This window comes from Myotis nattereri (assembly GCF_964212035.1).
Source record: "Myotis nattereri genome assembly, chromosome: 10".
NCBI classification, from domain to species: domain Eukaryota; kingdom Metazoa; phylum Chordata; class Mammalia; order Chiroptera; family Vespertilionidae; genus Myotis; species Myotis nattereri.
Window position 1 is genome coordinate 23,149,921 of NC_138085.1, and position 21,111 is coordinate 23,171,031.

The 21,111-nt window shown below is 59.0% G+C and overlaps 1 protein-coding gene across 4 annotated transcripts; it reads right to left on the reverse strand.

Moving 5' to 3' along the window:
* Positions 1-6,133: 6,133 nt before the first annotated feature.
* ARID5A (AT-rich interaction domain 5A) lies at positions 6,134-19,509 on the reverse strand. 4 transcript variants are annotated; one of them, XM_081101351.1, is made up of 7 exons: positions 19,412-19,508; positions 12,149-12,264; positions 10,269-10,407; positions 9,883-9,935; positions 9,415-9,512; positions 8,985-9,138; positions 6,134-7,737 (listed from the first exon to the last, which is right to left on the reverse strand). In XM_081101351.1, exons 1-7 carry the CDS (start codon positions 19,413-19,415, stop codon positions 6,505-6,507), a joined length of 1,797 nt encoding a protein of 598 aa, XP_080957477.1. In that variant the 5' UTR covers positions 19,416-19,508; the 3' UTR covers positions 6,134-6,504. The 4 variants fall into 4 exon arrangements, with proteins under 4 accessions (XP_080957477.1, XP_080957476.1, XP_080957479.1 ...); XM_081101350.1 differs by having other exon boundaries at positions 8,958-9,138; positions 19,412-19,480; XM_081101353.1 differs by lacking the exon at positions 10,269-10,407 and having other exon boundaries at positions 19,412-19,509.
* Between the last annotated feature and the right edge of the window lie 1,602 nt (positions 19,510-21,111).

Genomic DNA, 21,111 nt, shown 5'->3' on the forward strand with positions numbered 1-21,111 from the left:
AAGAGAAATCTCAATGAGAATAGAGGTTCTTAAGAGATCTGTTATCTAACCTAATTTAATCTAATCTAATCTGAAGCTAAGAAAATACTATATACTCAGACACGTAAACATACAAACAGGCCTTACAGCTTTGCCTCTAGAATTTCAACCATATGTGAAGAACACACAGAAAAACAAAACTCAGTTTTGAACATTTCAATGAGCCGTTTGTTCTCTTCCCAGCGGGTATGAATGCTTAATTGATTTGAGCTCACAGTGCCCAAACAGAAGAGTGACGAGATGCTCCAGTCTTTTGCCAACAGCAGCACGACCTCTGTAAACCAGCACGTCCCTCTGGTCACTCCTCCCATGGCTCCCTCGCCAATCTGTGTGTCCTGTCTGATTGGTGGCACCAAGGTCAGTCACGTGGCTGCTCGGGACAGCAAGGTTGTTTGCGAATATGATTTTTCTAGCTGTTGCCTTGGGAAGGTGGTTTATAATGTAAGAGGACCAAAGTGAAGGGCCCAAACGACTTGGAAGAATGTTGGGTGGTACTAGACTCCCTGCACACTCTGGGTGTTCGTGATCACCTTCCCTCGTTCCTCGCTGGTCAGTGGAAACCTCTTCGGGGGCAGGGGGCAGATCTCATCTCTCTCCCCCTCTCCCTCTGGTTTTGTTTTTTTTAAAATATATTTTATTGATTTTTTACAGAGAGGAAGGGAGAGGGAGAGTTAGAAACATTGATGAGAGAGAAACGTCAATCAGTTGCCTCCTGCACACCTACTGGGGATGTGCCCACAACCAAGGTACATGCCCTTGACTGGAATTGAACCTGGGACCTTTCAGTCTGCAGGCCAACGTTCTATCCACTGAGCCACACCAGTCAGGGCTCTCCCTCTGTCTTAGACTCCAGGTCCCACTGTGTCCGCTGTGACTGCCCCCTGCCTCCTGTATAAGCATAAGCTTGACCAGGCCCAACAATGGGGCAAAGGAGCCTGCGAGGACTGCCTTGAACTCCAGCACTGTTTGCATACAGACCACGTTAGGCATTTTTAAAAAATATATTTTTATTGGTTTTCAGAGAGGAAGGGAGAGAGAGAGAGAAATATCAATGACGGGAGAGAATCATTGATTGGCTGCCTCCTGCACAGCCCACACTGGGGATCGAGCCCACAACCCGGGCGTGCGCCCTGACAGGGAGTCAAACAGTTATCTCCTGGTTCATAGGTCCACGCTCAACCGCTGAGCCACGCCGGCAGGCCACACTAGGCTTTTCCTAGAGAGCACCAGTCCGTCTCCTTGGTCCCAGTTCTTGAATGTAGCTGAACTCAACTATTTCCTGAAAGTTTCGAAATGATTCAACTTGACTACCTTGCAAGCCTTCCTGCCCTTATTACAAATCAGGGGCCTGTCTTCCGGTTGGGACCGCCCTTCACTTCCCAGTGAGATGGACGCTCAGGGCACTGTGAGCTCCTTGCCCTCAGGGCTGTTCCCATCCAAAAGGGAGGGAGTGGAGGTTCTGGCCCCCAAAGATCTGTACCCTTGCGCTGGTCATGGGGTGTTATGCCGGCCTGTTTGGTGGCCCCCAGCTCAGCACAGGCTCCAGTGAGTCCTCTCAGCCACTGCTGACTCGGCAGGGCAGCAAGCTCAGCCCCACCATCAGCTGTCCAGGTGTCCTTCTTGGTGAATATCCAGGGCCCAGCCAGTCCCAGGCGGCCGAGCCAGCTCTAGCTTCGACTGTGCGTGGGAAGGTGGTTCATAATGTCAGCTAGGCGTGGCTCTGCTGCCTGGGACTGGCTGGGGCCCGGATATTCTCCACGAGGGACACCTGGGCGGCTGATGGTGTTGGAGTGGCAGGCAGCAAGCATTGTGTCAGCTGACTTACACTCACAGAGGGACTCCTGGGGAAGGGTCTGGGGATGCTTCAGACTCCAAGGAAGATTTGGGGTGCCCCAGGACATGGGGGTCTCCTGGACCATCGCCATAACTGACTCAGCTTCATGAGCCTAATTAGGTTGTGCCGGCCCTGGCAGGGGATAGGTTGTGCTGGACCTGTCTGGAGGTGGCTGTGAGCTGTCTATTGCAACCACACAGATCTCAGCAGTCACAAGAGCATGCGATCATGACCAAGGCTCGGGCATCTGCGTGTGAAGGGGAGCATGTCTCAAGTCTACAGCCAGGTGATGCAAATTCACACAAAACCAGGCAGGAACTGTTACCGGTTCAGAGCTTTAACACTAGGAATCCTACGGCCAGCAGCCCTCCAGGAACCCAGGCAGGATTCATGGCATAGGGTGGCAGTCTGGGGCTGGGGGACACTGGGGGGCACTGGACACAGAGGCTGGGCTCAGCTAAAGACAGACTGGGCCACTGTTCGCAGCCCCATTTGTCAAGAACAAGTTTGCAAGTTACTTGGAAGGCTGCTGTGGCGACCCCCTTTCCCCACAAGGGCCAAGTGTGTCCCTTATAAGGATACCAGTCATATTTGATTTGGATCCCATCCTTATTTATTTATAATCCTTACCCAAGGATATTTTTTCATTAATTTTTAGAGAATGAGAGGGGGAGAGACAGAGAGAGAAACATTGATGTGGGAGAGACACACTGATTGGTTATCTTAACACTTCCCCACGACCACCACCAGCCCCAGGGATCGAACCTGTAACCAAGACACATGCTTCTGACCTGAATCGAAGCCGGGACCCTTCAATCTGAGGGCTGATGCTCTATCCACGGAGCCAAACCGGTGAGGGCTGGGCCACATCATTATGCCTCATTTAATCTTTATTACCTCCTTAAAGTCATATGTGAGGGCTTCACATATGAACTGGGGGGTGAGGGCTAGGTCAGGGCTCCCAGCTGCCCACAGGACAGAGAGGAATTTGGAATGATTTCTTTCCATTCGTCAGCTATTGCTTTCCCCCACACCCGAGGCCACAGGCACTGCCGTTTACAGATGAGACTGCAATTGTCCCACTCCCACTCTACCCTTGGTTTCAATCACAGATCAGTCCTATCCTCACAGCCACGAGGAAAGACCATTTGGGGCGGGCAGGGGGGAGGCAGCCTACCTGATTTTCTCCATAGAAGTTGCCTCCCTAATTAGTACCCAGGCATTCACCTTGGTAGCTCACGGGCAAGTGATCCCACCCAGGTCCTGCTCCCTCACAGCCCTTCCTCTGGGTGGGAAACCAGACAGCTCTGCACAGGACCTGGGGCTGAGTGTGGCACTGAGGCCAGGCCCTCAGCCCGTCATCAGGTGGTCAGCATGGCAGGGCTGGCAACAGAGCTGGGGCTGCCTTGGCAGACATTGCCAATCAATGGCACCACTTTCACACCGAGACAGCTCAAAGCTGCAAAAAACACGGTGAGGCTGAGTCAGCCAGATAGGACAGCAACAGAGTCACATGATGGAACTTCAGACCGCGCAAGGTGAGGGCAGGGCAGGCTGGCCACGAGGACCGCAGAAGGAGCCGGTGATGCACGTTCACCCAGGGCTCATTTGCCAAGCACTGTCACTAGAGAGTGCCCATGGCTCTGATGCGGGAATCGCTCACCTCCATGCCACAGGTGAGGACGTGGGGGCCTGGCAAGTGTTTTCGCCTGACGTCGCCACGTCCACACACACACACTTCCTTGGAGGACACTTCCTTGGGAACACAGCACAGGGCAGACCAGACCCTCCTGAAAACGTGTCCTGGAGCTGCGCACGCCGGGAGGGGCGCCGTGGGGGGGCGAAGGCGGTGGTGTGCTTCCGCTGCTCACGCTGGGAGCCAGGGAGGAGGGGGGCACCTCTTATTTGCAGCACTTACTGATTCCCTGAGGTGCGAGTGCTCTCACTTCGGCCCTGTTCAGGCTACCAGCGTGGCACCACTAAATGGTGACCTGGAAGGGATGAGCCATGGGAGCCAGCGACAGCCAGAAGCACAAGGACTCAGTGGGGACTGTAGCAGACGGGCAGTACACCCTGTCCCAGGGGTAGCGGCTACTACCCAGTTCCAGGCGGTCGTACCACATGGCCAGATATTCTGGTTTTTAAAGAGAAGCCCAATATCCAAATTTTTATGTGCGATCTTTTGATTTTTAAATGCTGGCAACGTTACAGAAACTTTTTTTTAAAAAATCACGGGTCAAACCAAATACATCTTCAGGCCATTGTCTTGAGCCTAAGTCCTCCCTGAGCCACGGAAATCTCTCACCTGTGGGGGCCCCAGCCACCCCTTCCTCTCCCTCCCGTGCCAGCCTCGCTGTGCCCACCAAGACCCCTCCCCTGCCACCCCTCCAGGGTGTGCCTCTCTCCACACTACCCTGAGGGCTGAGCCACCCACTGCGTCCAGACCCTGTGGCTCCCACTCTGAAGGTCAGGCCTCTGTCGTGGGTGGACCCGTAAGTCCCTCCTCCCCAGTTCTTGCAGACTGCTGTCTTGTGTGTGCGAATCTCAGGGTTTCCACATCTTAACTCTTTGGTCCTTGACCTCCTCTCCTCCAACGATGGTCTCTCCCCTCCGCCCCCCGCCACTCACCACCTGCCTGGGTCCCTCACTCCCTGTCCACGCCTCTCCTCGCCCAGCCTCAACCCCACGGCCCACTACTATCACTCTTCTGCCACCTCAGCACCTGGTCCCCCTCTTGCTTCCTGGACACTCCCAGCACAGCCCCCACTCGCATGAATCCTCTCCAACGTCACACCCAAAGTGGCCAGGAGAAGGCCTCACCGCTGCCAGTCTCACCGGAACTGGCGCCACTAACCTCAACCAAGTAGAACTGGTGCTTCCCAGAAACCCCGGGGCACTGCCTAGTGCAGCCTGCTCCCTCTCTCCAGAGTTTTCGTTCCCCTCCCCCCACTGCCACCCTCCAACCCCTGGTCCCCATCCTCACTAGGAAAACCAAAGCACCGCCAGAGAGTTTGCGGCCCCCAACCTGCGCAAGGATGCCTGCGTGTCGCTGGGCGTGGTCCCTGCCCCCACCCCAGCAACTAGTCCCACCCAAAAGCTCAGGGCTCTTGTTAGGCCAGGCCAGGACCCTCGTCTGCTTCCAGCTCAGTCAGATCTGAAAGGTTCAATGCACAGCCTCACTGCCCCACAGCCCCACCCTCCCGCACTCTGCTCCGGCTGCCCCCGCAGGAGCCAGGAGCTCTTCTGCTCGGCCAGCGCAGTTCCGGAGCTCAGGGCTGTTTCCCCATTTGTAAGTGAGAACAGTCCCTTCTCCGGGATTGTGAGGAGAAAATCGCGCAGAGCGGAGCTGCAGGGCACAGTGCACGCTCATTTAGCCCTGGGACCTTGCTGACACCCAAGCAAAGCACAGCGCTGTGTCCAGCGCCACTCGGGCAGGTGTAATCCCCGGAGCAGCCTCCAGAGGGCGCCGCCATCACAGCTCTGAGAAGCCTGTACCCAAGCACTGCCGCCAGTGGACGCCACGGGAGGCTGCTGGGCCTGGCAGATGAAGAGGACCCAGCACACAACAGGTAGCTTTCACACCCCTCCTCACCCGGGGGACTTGGCCCAGCACCCCTCTTTCTCAACCACTGAGACTCCAGAGGCTTGGAGAGGTGGGCATTACGTGGGTGTGTGTGGGAGTTGGAGCTCAGGGCTGGAGGCCACACTCACAGGTCCCTGGAGGGGCATCCGGCAGCTCCCAGGAGGGGGCGGAGAATTGGGACATTCCCCCCCGCAGAGCCTGAGCGTGTTCCCAACAGCGGTGCCCATCCCCCCCAGCTTCCTCATCACCATCCCCAGCTTGGAGGGCAGGTGCCTCACCTGTGCCATCTGAGCTACTGGAGTTGGAGGCTGGGCAGGATGGCCTTCAGCCCTGGCAGCCACCCCCTGCTGCCAGACGTGTTGAGTGTGCCCTGTCCGGGTCTGTCATACCCAGTGGTCTTGCGGTCCTGGCCTCGGCCTGCTCACCTGGTAACTAAGGGGTGGTCACACTAACTGCCCCCCGCAGGGTCTGAGGTGGTCAGCACCCCAGAAGGCAGGGTGAGATCCAGGGGAGCTAGGAAAGGCCACCCGTTGACCAATCTGAGGCCAGAAGTCAGGGATCTGCTACCCCAGTGTCCCCCTCCCTGCCCAAGAGGGGCACTGCCTTCCCACTGGCAGCCCCACCCCAAACACGCCCCTGCCTCACCAGCCCTTGAGAAGGTCACACCATGTACGCCTCAGGGCAGAGGATTCACACGGCATTTTATTGGGTTTTCTGTGGGTATCTGGATGCCTCAAGCTACTAGCTGGCTTCTCAGCTCCTCACCCCATTCCTGGCCTCCGCTCTGGGGCCCAGCTGGGTGCTGCCAGCCCTGCCCTGCACCAGCTTCTCCTAAGGCCTTCCTACAACTGGACCCCAGCTCCCAGGCTACCGAGACAAACCCCACTGCCACCCTCTGAGCCAGGCTGCCCCCCATGGGCCTGTTCTTGCATTGGGCACAGCCAAGCTCTCCTGAGGAATGGGCTTCCAGCCCAGAGCCCCCTGGCAGTGCCGCCATCTCAGGCTGCATCAGACTCTCCACAGCATAGTGCAGAGCGGTGGCTCCAACCTACAGCTTGGTATTAAGGTGGAAAGAGAAGTGGGGTGCTGCATAGGTTGTGGCAGGTGGCACGTGCCATGCCGATGAGGCTGGGCAATGTCTGTGGCGGAGGGTGCCGTCGAAGGATGCTGGGGGGAAGTGCATAAGGCCAGCGGCCATGGGCGAGGGGGCTGTAGTGGCCAAGAAGTGAGCCGGGAAGGCTGGGATGACCAGGGGGCTGAAGGGGAACGTAGCCTGGCCCTTTAAGGGGTCCGGGGTGCCAGTGAAGTTCAGTGGGCAGCGCATCATGGTGCCCCTGTAGGCCTCTGGGAGGGCAGGCCCCAGGGCTGGGCCCAGCAAGCAGGAGACGGCCAAGCCAGGCCCCACAGCCTTGGCCCCACACTCCTTGGCATCCGCCTCCTTGAGAAAGGGAGGCACTGCCTGCAGTTTTTTACCACCAGGGACAAAGCCCTCTTCCTCTCGGCTGCGCTTGCTGAGGCCTGAGCTGCCAGGGAAAGCGGGCAGGGGCACGGGGCTCTCAGCAGGAACCTTGGCCATGGGGGACACCCAGCAGGCTTTGGGCCTGGGGCAGAGGCTGCCTTTTCTGGAGCCCCCTCTGTGGAATGCAGAGGGACGGTTGACATCCCCACCCCACACCAGCGCCGACTCTTTGACCGGCAGCCCCTCCTCTTTTCCAGGGGATCCCCAGAGCACCCCATCTTTGAGATGGGGAAAGAAGTCCCGGGGGTGCTGGCTGATGGGCTTGAGCACCTTGGTGGGGTGGGCATGGAAACAGCCAGTGAAGGTGGGGGCTGGCGGGTGGGGGCCTGCCTGAGCCTCCTCCGCGAGGCTGCCACCAGGGCCCTGTGACCCCTCCTGAGGGGCCAGCTGGTGCCTGTGGTTCTCAGGTGGCCCTCCTGGGCTCCGGGGACTCTCTGGGGGGCGAGCAGCCGGGGACGCCTGGGGTTCCCCATTAGGGCTACCTGCCCCGTGGCGACAGCTCTCCTCCTGGCACTGCAAGGCTTCTGCCTTGCTCACCTGGGCCAGGAGCTTCTTTTTGGCCAGTGGTGACATGATGCCATGTGTCTCTTTGCAGTAAAAACTGGACAGGAGCCGCTTGTAGGCCTCGGGGCAGCCGCTGGCACCCACGAAGGGCAGAGAGGACCCGGGAGCTGGGCCTGGTTGTTCGGTTCTGTCCTGGGGCGGCTCCTGGCTGGGGGGCCTCACCAGGTCCATGGGGTCCATCTTGGCCCTTCCTGGCATCTAAAATGAGAAAAGGGCAGCCTCAGGGCTGGGCATGTGCCATGCGTCCTGCAGGGAAGTGGTGCCAGCAGGGCCCAGGGGCACCCAGCAGCCTCTGTGCGCCACTTTTTGTTGTTGTTTTTTATTTATTTCTTTTTTAAATGTTGAAGTAATGCACTTATCCAGCCACTGAGCAGGCTGGCTAGAACTGACACCAACTCCAAACTACTCTTGCATACACTGTCCCCCTGCCTGGCCATGAGCACAGTCAGGCGAGGTCTACGGTATGCCCTGTTTTTTGAAATCCTTGCCTGTGGATATTTTTTCCATTGATTTTCAGAGAGAGGAAGGGAGGGGGAGAGACAGAGAGAGAAACATCAGTGTGAGAGAGACACATGAACTGGTTGCCTCCTGCATGTGCCCCAACTGGGGCCGGGGATCGGGCCTGCAACCGAGGCACGTGCCCTTGACCAGAATCAAACCCGAGAGCCTTCATTCCGTGGGCTGACCCTCTAAGCCAGTGATGGCGAACCTTTTGAGCTCAGCGTGTCAGCATTTTGAAAAACCCTAACTTAACTCTGGTGCCGTGTCACATATAGAAATTTTTTTATATTTGCAACCATAGTAAAACAAAGACATATTTTTGGTATTTATTTTATATATTTAAATGCCATTTAACAAAGAAAAATCAACCAAAAAAAATGAGTTCGCGCCAAAACCGGTTTGGCTCAGTGGATAGAGCGTCGGCCTGCGGACTGAAGGGTCCCGGGTTCGATTCCAGTCGAGGGCATGTACCTGGATTGCGGGCACATCCCCAGTGGGAGATGTGCAGGAGGCAGCTGATCGATGTTTCTCTCTCATCGATGTTTCTAACTCTCTATCCATCTCCCTTCCTCTCTGTAAAAAATCAATAAAATATATTATTTTTAAAAAATGAGTTTGCGTGTCACCTCTGACACGCGTGTCATAGGTTTGCCATCACTGCTCTAAGCACTGAGTCAGACCGGCCAGGGCTCCGCACAACGTTTTCCAAAGGTCGCGGAATGGACAGCCTGGTGTCCGGACACAGGGCCCGGAGAGTAGAGTTAGGCTGGCGGCAGACCCCACGGGCCTCAAACAGAGAACTTACACCAACAGATTCGGTGTTCTGGGCAGGGCGCTGTGCGGCCATGCCACAGTGGGGGGTGGGGGGAGAAGGGGGAGGGGGCATCTGAGAGGCAGGCAGGGAGGTCCTGGCTCACCTGGTGGCCCTGGGGCTCGGGGCTCACCTGGCCCAGCTGCTCCTCCTTGGCCTTCAGCCTCTCGGTGGCCCCGTCGTCCCCTCGAGGCTCCTTGGCCATCTTGTATTGCTTCCTGGGCTTGGAGGGGGGCAGCGGCTTGTCATCCTCCCCCTTCAGGTGCCGCACGTATGGGAGGACCAGCCTGAGGAGGAGCGGCACGTCCACCAGGGGGCCAGGCCCGGCAGGCACCCCCTCGCTCCTCCTGCAGCCTCGCACACTCTGTGGACAGGGCAGGCTGCCGGGCCACCTCTTCCTGCTTGCCCCGCCGGCCGGGCTCCCCTGAGCGGCAGGGCACCCGCCCCACACCCCACTGCTCATCCTGCCCCACCCCCGTCCACAGTATACTCTCAGGTACCCACTCCTGCACCACACCCCCGGGAGGGCAGGACCCCTGCCCTGGAACTGCCCCCGGCCGCACCTCTCGTAGTGGCGCCGAGTGCACGTGGCCGCACTGGTGCTGCCTGGGCTGCCCCCCAGCTCGTCATACACGTTCTTCCAGAGGCGGCGGCCGGTCACCTGCAAGGGCACCAGGTGAGGCAGGGTGCCCGCTAGCAGTGAGGCCAGGTTGAGGTTATTGGAGGGGCTCATCTGGCGGCAGGCCAGCACCCCCTCCCCCACCCCTGCCACTGGACTGCTGGCCCAAGCAGCTTTCCGAGCTCAGAACAGATGGGGAAAGAGGAAACTTGCTTTGAGCAGCAAAGTACCAGCGGGCCAGGCGAGCCCTCTCCCTCCCCTCTGCATGCAGGGGCGCTGGGAGGGGCAGGACCGGGGGCCCCCATCCTCCTGTCTGGAGGCCAGGGCAGCTCCAAGGGGCTCTCCTCTTTCCCAGCGCCCCTGGGTGCAGTGGGAGACCAGCCTGCTGAGGGCTCAGGGGTGCCTTCTTTACCATCTCGTAGGCCCCCAGCTTCTCCACGGCCTTGTAGATCTTCCACAGGTTAACTGGGGAAAAGAGAGGGGAGGGCACCGTCAGTCTCTGCCATAGGAGGGCGGCCCGCAGCCCATTCCCGTGGCCTGTCAGGCAGGCACAGAACCAGGGCCACTGCGATGGACAGCAGGCTGGGCGGGCCTTGGGCACTGCTGCCCAGTGGCTGGTGAGGGTGGAGATGCAGCCCCGCCCGTTGCCAGCCCAGCACCGGGAAGGGGGTACCCCTATATGTAACCCTGTGGGCTGGTAGTGTCAGGGTCACCAGAGTGGAGGTGCCTGCCCCAATGCCCTGCCTAGCTGGGGTCCCCTACCGGGCCCCCCTCCCTGCCTGCAACCCAGGGACGCACTCTGCTTGAAGCCAAGATGGGGCACCCTCTCGATGGGCGTGTGTCGCTCCTTCATGAACTTGTAGAGGCTGACCAGGAAGGCCTGCTCCTCCTCCCGCTCCTGCGCCTCCTCCCGCTCCCCGCCTGCCTCGGGGGAGTCCTAGGGAAAGAGCAGGAGGCAGAGGGATCAGCCCCCAGTGGGTGGCTGGGAACGGGCTGACCACTGGGCCCCAACCTCAGGCTCCCACAGGAGGGAGCAGGCCCCTAGTAGCCAGCCTACTGCTCGGGCTGGATGACTGTTCTGGTGCCAGAAAGATGCTGCTGTCCCCAGCCCCAGGCCAGGTCCACAGAGGCTGGCTCCAGAGGTGGCCGTAGCCTCGCACCTTCTCCAGGCCTCTCTCCAGGCACAGGTCACCTCTGTCTTTTTTTTTTTTTTTTTTACCTCTTTTTTTAAAAAGTATATTTTATTGGTTTCAGAGAGGAAGGGAGGAGAGAGAGATAGAAACATCAATGATGAGAGAGAATCATTGATCAGCTGCCTCCTGCACGGCCCCCACTGGGGATCAAGCCCACAACCTGCATGTGCCCTGACTTGGAATCTAACCGTGACCTCCTGGTTCCTAGGTCGATGCTCAACCACTGAGCCACGCCGGCCCGGCCCGATCACCTCTTTATCTGGATCGAGATGGGTGACATCTCCGTCTCGGCTCCTCTACCAGACTGAGTTCCTGGAGACAGGCTTGTGTCCCTAGGCCCCCAGGTGGCCCCAGGGGTCAAAGCTGAAGGAGCAGCCTTGGCCGTGGCTCAGTTGGCTGGAGCATTCCCGTACACCGAAAGGATGTGCACACAGGAGGCAACAGCTTGATGTTTCTCTCTCCCCCCGCCCCTTCCTTTCTCTAAAATCAATAAACATATCGGGTGAGGATTAAAAAAAAAAAAAGCAAAGGCACGAAGGTGCTTGTGCTCCCTGGCACTGGGGGCTGCTTCGCCGGCCTGTGCCCAGCCAGCCTGAGCCGTGGCGCCCTCCTCCCTGACCCGCCGGGCTGTGCTGACCTCAGGGAGGAGGGGCCGCGTCCCGGTTCCTGGCACACTGTCGAATGCACAGGACTTTTGGCTTCTGCTCTCGGAGGTGCAGTTCCTCCTGGTGCTGTTCATCGGGCTAGTGGCTCAGGGCAGGGGGTACGGCTGGGCCGGGGCTGAGGGCTCAGGGAACCGAAGCTCCCAGGTCCTGGGTGGGAGGCCCCAAATACCAGAAGGACCTGGAACAGCACAGAGAGCCCTGCGTTCCCCAGACAGTCCACCAAGTGCCGTTTCCGTGTTCTTGATAGTAAACACGCAAGCTCACGCGTTACCTATGAAACTAACATCCTGGAGACCAAGGCTCTGGGTGGTGCTGCCCCAGAAAGAAGCTCGTCACATGCATTTGTGCTTCTCTGAACTCCACGCAGGCCATTAAACTGTGACCACGGGCGACCACTCTCCTACATGGATTAGGATTTCACTCCAGCCTGCCGCCAAAGCAAACAGCCGAGATGAGCGGGTGCCGAGCCGGCCACTCTGCCGTGTCCCCACAGCTCCTCAGCCTCCCTGACCTCACCCCGTGACGTCTGTGTCCACGTTATACGTGTGGGCGGATGGATGGGTGTAAATGCAGGTTTGCATCATAGGACAGTGCTTTTATCTGTGTCGTCTGATCAGAGCTCCAGGCAAGCTTTGCTGATCCAGGGCTCCGCTATGAAAAAGAAGTCTGGCACCCACCCTGGCGAGGGCGAGCCCTCCTGCCTGCCTGGCTCCCACACCTCCCAGAGCAGGGCCGGGCCCGCTCCTGGCTCTGCAGCAATGGGGGAGGGAACACATCCCAAGTTCACCTGGAAAGGACCCCGGGGAACCACCTAACTCACCTCCAGCTGGATTGGGCTCTGGCTCCTGCTCTGCTCACCATCAGGTTGAGGGGACACCGGTGGGTCTGGGGGGTCGTCCCCCTCTGACTGCCTCCTTTTCCCTTCGGCAGGAGGTGCTGTGAGGAGAGGAAGAAGAGGGAGAGAGCAGGGGACACGTGAGATGCAGGCAGGGAGGACAGGCTCCCTGGGGAGGCGCCGGATCTGGAGGGTCCTCGCCCTCCTCGGCTGACCCTCTGCTCTCCCGGGTCCACCCTCCATCACACACCTGCCACTCGTCCTTCCTTGTCCCACATCTCCCCCCATCTCTGAAAGAAACCCCAGCCACCTGGGGATCCAATCCGAGGAGGCTGGGCCATGGTGCTGGGGAAACCTGTCTCCGATCTGCCCCACATTCAGGCCGGAGGTTCTCCCAGCAGCTCAGCGGACCTGGGAGCACCACTGAGCTGCCACGTGTGTGGGCCCCCAAAGCAGCGCAGGGGTGCTGGGCCCGTAGGTCCTCCAGGAATCACTCAGGATGGAGTAAGTTCCTGCTTGTGACGCACTGGGCCTTTCCCTGAGCATCTGCAGGCCCCCCTTCCCCTCACCTGCAAGGGTCCTGGTGACCCTTCAGTTCCCCCTGACAATCACTTCCTCTGCACGGCCCTTCCCAGCCAAGTACCGTCTCCTGCTTCTGTCTGGCCTCCTCACTCCTCCACCGTCCTGACTGCCTGCGCCTGCCGGCCAGTGAGGGTGAGTGCAGGGGGGCCACGGGCCCTTCGCTCAGCACAGCCGTGAGCTGATGGGTGCAAAACCTCCACACCCTGCCACGGCCAAAGCACCGCCACGGAAACTGCCCAAGCCACGTGGCAGGCTGGCAGCAGACCTGAGACCAGGAAGCCACATCTTTGACCGCCCTTCCTTCCTTTTTCCCTTTGTTCATCTAACATGAACTGCGCCATAGTCCTGGCTCGCTCCAGGGACTGCTGGGAACCTGTGAGGCTAACACAGGTTCTTTCTGATACTTGGGGCCCCCCTCCTTCCCAGACAGAAAACATCTCCTTCACAACAGCCCACACCAACATGGCCCACACGGCCGGGGCCCCCAGAAGCACATGCTATTAGCACCTCTGGCCACTGGATGCTGTCCCCCCAGCAGCTGTTCACCGAAGGGCCACTATGCCTGCCGTCATTCACACTGTGGGTCCTCGGCTCCGTGACCCTGGCTCTCTCATTCAGCCCCAGAAGGAATCGCATTTTAAAGAGGGGAGAGCTGGAGCCGGGGAGGGAAACCAGAATTCAGACAAGGTCTGTCTGACCCCATCCACCACTGACCCGGCCACCACTGTGGCTGCTGTGGTTACCCCCACTGTTTGCAAGGCCTTGAGGAAGAGCCTAACTAGCCTGGAAAGGCACCAGTCCTAATGCTTGTCAGGAAGAGACACAGCCACTGCCCAGGCTGGCTTCTGACCACCAGAGGCAGGGCTGGCCTCCAGAAACAGCCAGTTGCTAACAATGACCGCCCCCCGCCCCCCCCCCCACCCCCAGTCCTGGCCGGGTGCTCAGTGGTTGAGTATCAACCCATGAAACAAGGTCATGGGTTTGATTCCTGGTCAGGACACGTGCCAGGGTTGTGGCTCCATCCCCACTACTGGTCGTGCAGGAGGCAGCCAATCTGTACTTCTCTCTCATCGATGTTTCTATCTCTTTATCCCCCGCACTTCCTCTCTCTTTAAAGTCAATAAAAATATGATTTTAAAATATACTTTAAAATAAAAAGGTTGTGGGCTCGGTTCCCAGTCAGGGCACATTCCCAGGTTGCAGGTTTGATCCTTCGTCAGGGTTCTTACGGGAGGCAACCAATTGATGTTTCTCACTCGCACTGATGCTTCTCTCCTTTCCTCTCTAAACATCCTCGGGTGAGGATTAAAAATCAATAATGACCGCCCCCCGAGACTGATACTTCTCCTTGGGCAACTGACTCTGTGCCTGTCTTCCCTCCTGATTCCAGTCCTCCGCCTGCTGTCCGTGAATTCCCAAAGTCTCCCGCTCACGGAGCGCCTGCTGCCAGCGGCTTCTCTCCTTTCCCCTCCCGCCCCTCCACCCTGCTTTGCGTCCTCTCCCTTCGGTCCCGCGGGCTCAGATCCTCAGCACCGCAGGCCCCTCCCCATCTGCCCCTGGGACCTGCGCTTCTCACTGGAGCCTCCTGCAGACTGGCTATGTGACCCTGCAAGTCGCTGCCCTGGGCTCAGAGAAACGGGGGTGGGAACAGGCCCGTTAGAATCACCTGGGGCGCATTCTAAAGACACCCATGCCTGCCTGCCCACCCCCACCTGTGTGATTTAGGGTCCTGCCGGGGGGCACCGGAGGTTAAAGCTCCCCAGGGCACCTGGGGGCAGCCAGGTTGAGCCCCCTGGCCAGAGGATCTCTAGTCCCCTCTTTGGGGGTTCGGCGTTGGTGCTCTGCCTGGGCCACACTCGGAAAGACACCTGGAGGCGGGCGCTCCGGTTACCTGGAAAGGAGGTCACCAACCTGAGCTGTTCAATCCCAGGCAGCAAAGGGATTAGAGCGCCCGCATCGAGCCACAAAGGGACTCTTTACCTCTGTGTCCAGCTGAGTCCCCACATGAACTCGGCCTCCATTCTCCCCCAACCAGGGCCAGTATGTCTCCCTTCCTGGCTGGGCCTGGCTGCAGCTGCCACAGCCTTGGATGGTGGAGGGAGAGTCCAGGGTGCCTCGGCCCTGCTCAAGACCCTTCCTGTGTTAGGAATCTCATTTCATCCCATCTCATTTCTGCCCTAATCACTTCCTTCCCAGTCATTTGTAGACGGGGCTCCAGGAAATCTGCATTTGCAAAAAGGGTTCTGCTGCAAAAAATAAATTTAAACTCCCCTGCCATGGTGATGGGCGAGCCCCGCTACCTGCCCAGCCTCCGGTTCTCACACTTCCCAACGCAGGGCCATGGGTCTCCCAGCCACATCCCGCCTGCAGAGGCAGAGCCCACCTGCCCTGAGGGACGCTGTGGCCAGGGAGCCACTGCATGGCTGTCTTGCTCTGAGCCATAGGCACAGACCCCTCTGAGCAGAAAGCTCGATGCCCTATTGTAACAGAGGAGGCAGATTCAAGGACACAGCCCTGCTCCCCATAGGAATGGTGTTCGGACATTGCTTTTTCCACCAGGAAGCAATAATGACAATAATGGTGATGGTGGCTTCACTGTTTACTTTGCATACATCTGGAATCTGTAAGGTATGAAATCGGGACCTTAACCATAGTCCTCCCCCGACTGGTTAGGTGGTCCCAGTAGTGACTGAGTGACCCCCTCCCCCCCAATAATCTGAAATGCTACTTTTCCCACCATCTAAAGGCTTCCCGGGGGGGCATCTGGGACGGGTTTGGGCTTTCGGTTCTGTCCTGTTGACTGGAATGCTGGGACCCATGCACACTGTTGTCATTTTTATGGCTTGGTGAGACAACTTACTACCCAGAGCATGTCCCAGCATTCGTCTTCTGTTTAAAAAAAGTTCCACCTGAACTTTAGGATAATTTTGTCACATTCCCTTAAAAAAAATAAAACATCCACTGGGTTTTGACTGAAGTGCATTTAAATGTAGAAATAACTTTGAGAAGAAGTAACACCTTTGGGTGTTGCATCTTCCTTTTCAGGACCAAAGAGGCAGGTCTCCCTTTGCAGATGGTCCTTGTAAAAGGCCCGGTGTCCTGCCTTTTAAGCGTATCCCTCACATTTCCTGAAGTGAGATGCTAGTGTGAGGAAAGCCGTGATGATCGAGGGTAGGACTTGGCTCCACGGCCCCTGATACCCCCTCGCTTCCCGGTTGAGAAGAGGACGGAGGAAGGCTGGGCCAGATGAACCTGGCCTCCCTGGGCAGGGGACTGCTCAAGACCCTTCCTGTGTTAGGAATCTCATTTCATCCCAGAACCTAAACCACGGCCGTGCAGAAGTTGGTTTCAGCCTCTGACTCCAACGGACGGTGCTCCCTGCAGCCATTCCCTCCTTCCGTTCCATGCTCCGCACTCCAGCAGCTCGTCAGTGCCCTGGCCGGCCTGGCACCAGGCGTCCTGGCACATGACCTCACGAATATTCCCAGCCACCAGTGGGTATTTCCCTTTTTACCGACACAATACCTAAGACTCAGACAGTCTCGGTGACAGCTTATTAGCAGCGCAGGTGGCATGCAGCACCCTGAGGTCTGGAGGTTTTTGTTAACAGGAGCAGGGAGACCCAGGTTCCTTATCTGTGCCCAGGCGCTCTAAGGGACTGAGCAGGTCTGCAGCCTCCCGTGACATCATGCTGTCATGTGCTGACAAGAGCCCGCTGAAAGCAGATGAGGTGCAGAGGAGAGATGGGGAGGGGGCTCTGCCACCACCCAGGTACGCCTTGATCACGCCAGTCACAGCTTCTGTGCCTTGGAGTCCCCACCTATGAAGTGGCCGTGCTAGACTCCAGAGGCCCACGGTGCTGAGCAGAACAAAGTGAGAAATGAGCTTCCCCACAAACCACAGCCAAGCGTGTGTGAGAGCTTGTGAGAGCGTGGATGAGAGTGTGTATACAGTGTATCAGTGTGAGTGCATGAGAATGTGCATGTGAGAGTGTGTGTATGAAGGTGACTGTGAGAGTGTATAGTGCAGGGGTGGGCAAACTTTTTGACTCGAGGGCCACAATGGGTTCTTAAACTGGACCAGAGGGCTGGAACAAAAGCATGGATGGAGTGTTTGTGTGAACTAATATAAATTCAAAGTAAACATCATTGCATAAAAGGGTACGGTCTTTTTTTTTTTTTAGTTTTATTCATTTCAAACGGGCCGGATCCGGCCCGCGGGCCGTAGTTTGCCCACGGCTGGTATAGTGTATTGTATGACTGTGTGTACATGTGTAACTATGCAACTGTGTGTGTGAGTGCATGTGTGCATGAGTGTGAATGCATGTGTACGTGAGTGTATGTGACAGCGTGACTGCAAATGTGTGTAAGTGTGCACATGTGCATGAGTGTGTGTGTGAACACACCTCCCTCTGTGAGGTTTGAGGTCTGTGCCCTGCTTGCTCCCCATGTCCACGACCCAGAGTAGTGTATGGCAGGACCAGTGCTCCACAGACATCAGCCCGAGACCCGCACGAGCCACCTGATCTCAGACACTCCTGATGCCCAGAGAGGGGCTTGGGCGGTGACGAGTTCAGGGCCATACAACCAGTCAGTGCCAGGCCACACTACCTCTGCCCGACTCCCCCCTATCCCTCCCACTCCGGCCCCACCCAATTCACACTTGGTGTGATGGAAGTGACACTTCCGTTCATGAAAAGTCACCTACTGAGAGCTCTGTGTCAATTTTAACAATAATGGTACCAGCGGCCTAAGCAACAACCTGCAGACACGGCCCCACCCCTGAGATGCTCAGCTTGTCCTTCCTCGCTTCAGGGGGAGCCCATACAAAGGCAGCCTTTGAAGCAGCCAGTCCACTCGTGGCCCAGGAGCGGCTGCCTGGCAGAGTCCTGTGTGGCGCTGCTCCAGGGGCGGTTTCTGGAGGGCTGCTCTCCAGCCAGCACTGAGGACACACAGCTGGACATGGACCCCTACGGCTCAGCGTGCCGCTTCTGCCCAGCCTTGCCTCAGTCCAGCTGGGGACAGGCCTGCCAGCTGCTGGGTGCAGCCTGCCAGCCTGGAGAGTATACAAGGGAGGGGCATGGGGCCCCGAATGTGGGACCGACCAACCGGTCCCCCTTAGCAGCTCTGCCCTGTCCTTGGGCCCCATTCCAGGACAGGGCTGCTCCATGCCCCTCTCGCCCGTCTGGGCGACATCTGATGAGAACCGTTGCAGCTCCAGCCCCGGCCTGTCTCCCGCGACGGGAGAACCAGAGCAGCCAGGCCAGGGGCTTGTGAGTCGTGGCCAACAGGACAGGCACAGCCTGAGCCCGCGGGAGGTGCGGGAACCGGGCGGGAGTGCGGGCTATCCAGCGGGTCTCCCACCGGAGACAGGAGACAAGGGGGGGGGGGGCTGTCCTCCTCACTGCGGGCCCCCGTGGTCTCCAGGCCTCAGTTCCTCAGACTAAGTCAAAGGAGGGGTGTCCCCGAGGCCTCGCGACCTCTGCCACTCCAGCTCCGAGTGGAGACGGTCCGGCTCCCGGACGCTGCAAGCCCGCAGGCAGACCTCCTGGCCGCCGTCCCTCCCCTCCCCTGTCCTGCAGGCGCGCGCGGCGGTGTCCGAAGGGCAAGGAGTGTCGGTTCTCATCCCTCCGGCCGGAGACTCGCCCCGCCCGCCGGCGACTCCGCCAGGGACCCGCACCGGCGCCCCCGCGGGTCTGCAGGAGTGGGGGTGTGGGTGGCGCCCCTGGACGCGGCGGAGGAACCCGACCCCTCCCGGCAGCCTTTCCCTCGGGAGACCCGAGGGGGGTAGACGGGAGAGAACAGGAGAGCGGGGGGCGGTGACCCCCCCGGGCCGCCACGGGGACGAGGAGCGCGGCCGAAGGGAGCCCCGGGAAGGAGGGGAGAGCGAGGGGAGGCGGGAGAAGGGCGGCGAGCGGCGAGGACCCGCGCGGCCCGGCGGAAAGAGGAACCGGCGATTCTTCAAAGTGCGCCGGGCGAGTTCTTCAAAACCCGCGCAGCGTCACTTTCAGGAAACGGCGGGCGCGGCGGGCAGCGCCTCGGACCCGAGCCTTTCCCGGCCGCGCGGCGGGTTCTGAGAACTGGGGCTGGCGGGGAGGGGGCGGGGCGGGGGCAGGTGGGGCGGAGGGGGCAGGTGGGAGGCCGGGGCGGGCGCAGAGAGGAGGGCAGGGGCCGAAGGGGAGCGATGGAGGTGGGGGGCAGCGGGGGCGCGGACAATGGGGTCCCGGGGCAGATGGGGCGGGGGCAGGAGGGGCGCAGCCGGGGCGGGAGCGGCGACGGCGCGGACAGCTGTCACAACAAATTCGCTGAGGCCAGCGCGCGAGGGAAACCGCGGCAGGAAGTGGGATGACAGCGCGAGGACGGCGCGTCTCGGTCAGGAGACGCGAGAAGAGTTTCGAGATAAACGGCCGGGAAGCCCCGCCGCCAGAACTTTCGGTCTCCTTTTCGGAGAGCGCGCGCCGCCACCCGGCCTCCCTCCCGAGCGGGCGGAGGCGCTGGGCCCCGGGCAGGCTGAGTCCCGGGGCCGGCGGGGTCCCCAGCCCCAGCCCCGCTCCGCTCCGCTCCCCGAAGCGGTGCCCACGGCCGCGAGGCCCGGGCAGACCCAGCGCCGCAGCCCCGCGCTCCCTGCGGGCCGCCAGCCCGTTCCCGCCGGCCGCGAGCGGCTTACCCATGGCCCCGCGAGGTCCCGCGGCGCGCCGAGCCCTCCGCACACGCGGCTCCGAACCCCGCGCTCCCGGCGCTCTGGCAGCCTTGCCGCCCCGCCCCGCCCCGGCCGGCTCCGCCCCCAGAACCGCCCAGCACCGCCAGGCTCCGCCCCCAGAACCGCCGGCTCCGCCCCCAGCTCCGCACTGACCCCGCCCCTCTCCAACTCTGGTTGGTGGGTCCGAGTCTCCGTGGGCAGGGGCCGCCCCCTGAGCCCGGAGTACTCTGGGAGTTGTAGTGCGCTCTCCCCCAGGCTCCTCGCCTTAAAGCAGGACCCCCGGAATCACTGCTGCTTGTAGAGGCACAACTGGAGGCTTGGGAAACCCCCTGCCAGCAGACCGCCGCGGGGTGGGCGGCCTAAGCAAGTGCTGCTGACTGACTTGAACTGGGTCCAGCTCAACATTGAAGTTGAGGTGGTGAGTGTTAGCTCAACCAGGACCCCAGCCCAAACCAGCAAGTCCTTGCCAAAGCTCTGGGCGGTCCTAGAAGTGCCCAGAGCAGGAAACCTGCCTTTGGTGGCCAATGTCCACATATGTCATGAAGACAGAGCGTGTCAGCTACATGTGCCACGGCCCCTGCTTGGAGAAGTGAGGTGAGGTTTAGTTGGGAGAGGGGGGCCAGAGGAGACGCTGAGCCAGCTGAGGAGGGCAGCTTGCCTGGCATGTGCACTGGCATGTGCACATCACAGAAGAGGTAACTGAGGCTTGGGTCTGAGAGCCCTGGTCTCGCAGCATCGTCCACCAAAACCAAAAGGGGGAGCAGCCCGGTGTCCACGGGTGGGTGAATGGGTAGGCTGGAGTATATGCTGACAATATCATGGAATATTACTCAGTTTTACAAGGAACACATATGCTACAACATGAGTGAACCTCAAAGACATTATGCTGAGTGAAATAACCGAGACACAAAAGGACAAATACTGCATTATCCCACTTATGTAAGTATTAAAGTCAAATTCATACAGACAAATAGTGGAATGGTGGTTGCGGGGGGCTCGGGGGGAGGGAAAACGGGGTGTTTAATAAGTACAGTTTTCGTTTTGCCAGATGAAGAAGTGCTGGAGACAGATGGTGGTGGTGGTTGCACAACAATGTGAATGTGCTTAATGCCACCGAACTGGACACTTAAAAAAGTGGTTAAAGTGGTAGGTTTTATGTTATATTTATTTTACCACCATTCTGAAAAAGAGCCTAAGGTCTCAGCGTGTGGCCAGCGAGGACTTAAGCTTTGTTCCTAACACGAGCACTCACAATTTTTTGTTGGTTAGTTTTGATACAACAGTTCTATGCCTTCCACACCATCACTGTCTTCATGTTATAGGGTAAACTGAGGCTCTGGGAGGTTCATTAGCTCAAGTGACACAGCTGGTAAGCGGCATTGCGGCTCCAGAAGAGGCCTCCGTAACCATTCCCCTCAGGCATCTCTTGGCAGTGCTGTTAATAGAATCAGGATCATGGCCCGAGGAAGGGGAGCATAAGGGGGAACCCTGAGCCCTGGTGAGGAAGGGGGGAGCCAGTGAGATGTCCAGTTGGTGGCTGGAACTGAGGCCTGGAATACGGGAGCAAGGCACAGACTGCAATTACAGATGGCTAAGGAGCCCTCATACCCAGGCACCCCCCAACTCTGCTTGCAACTATTTCTGCCCAGCCATCACCCTAAACAAAG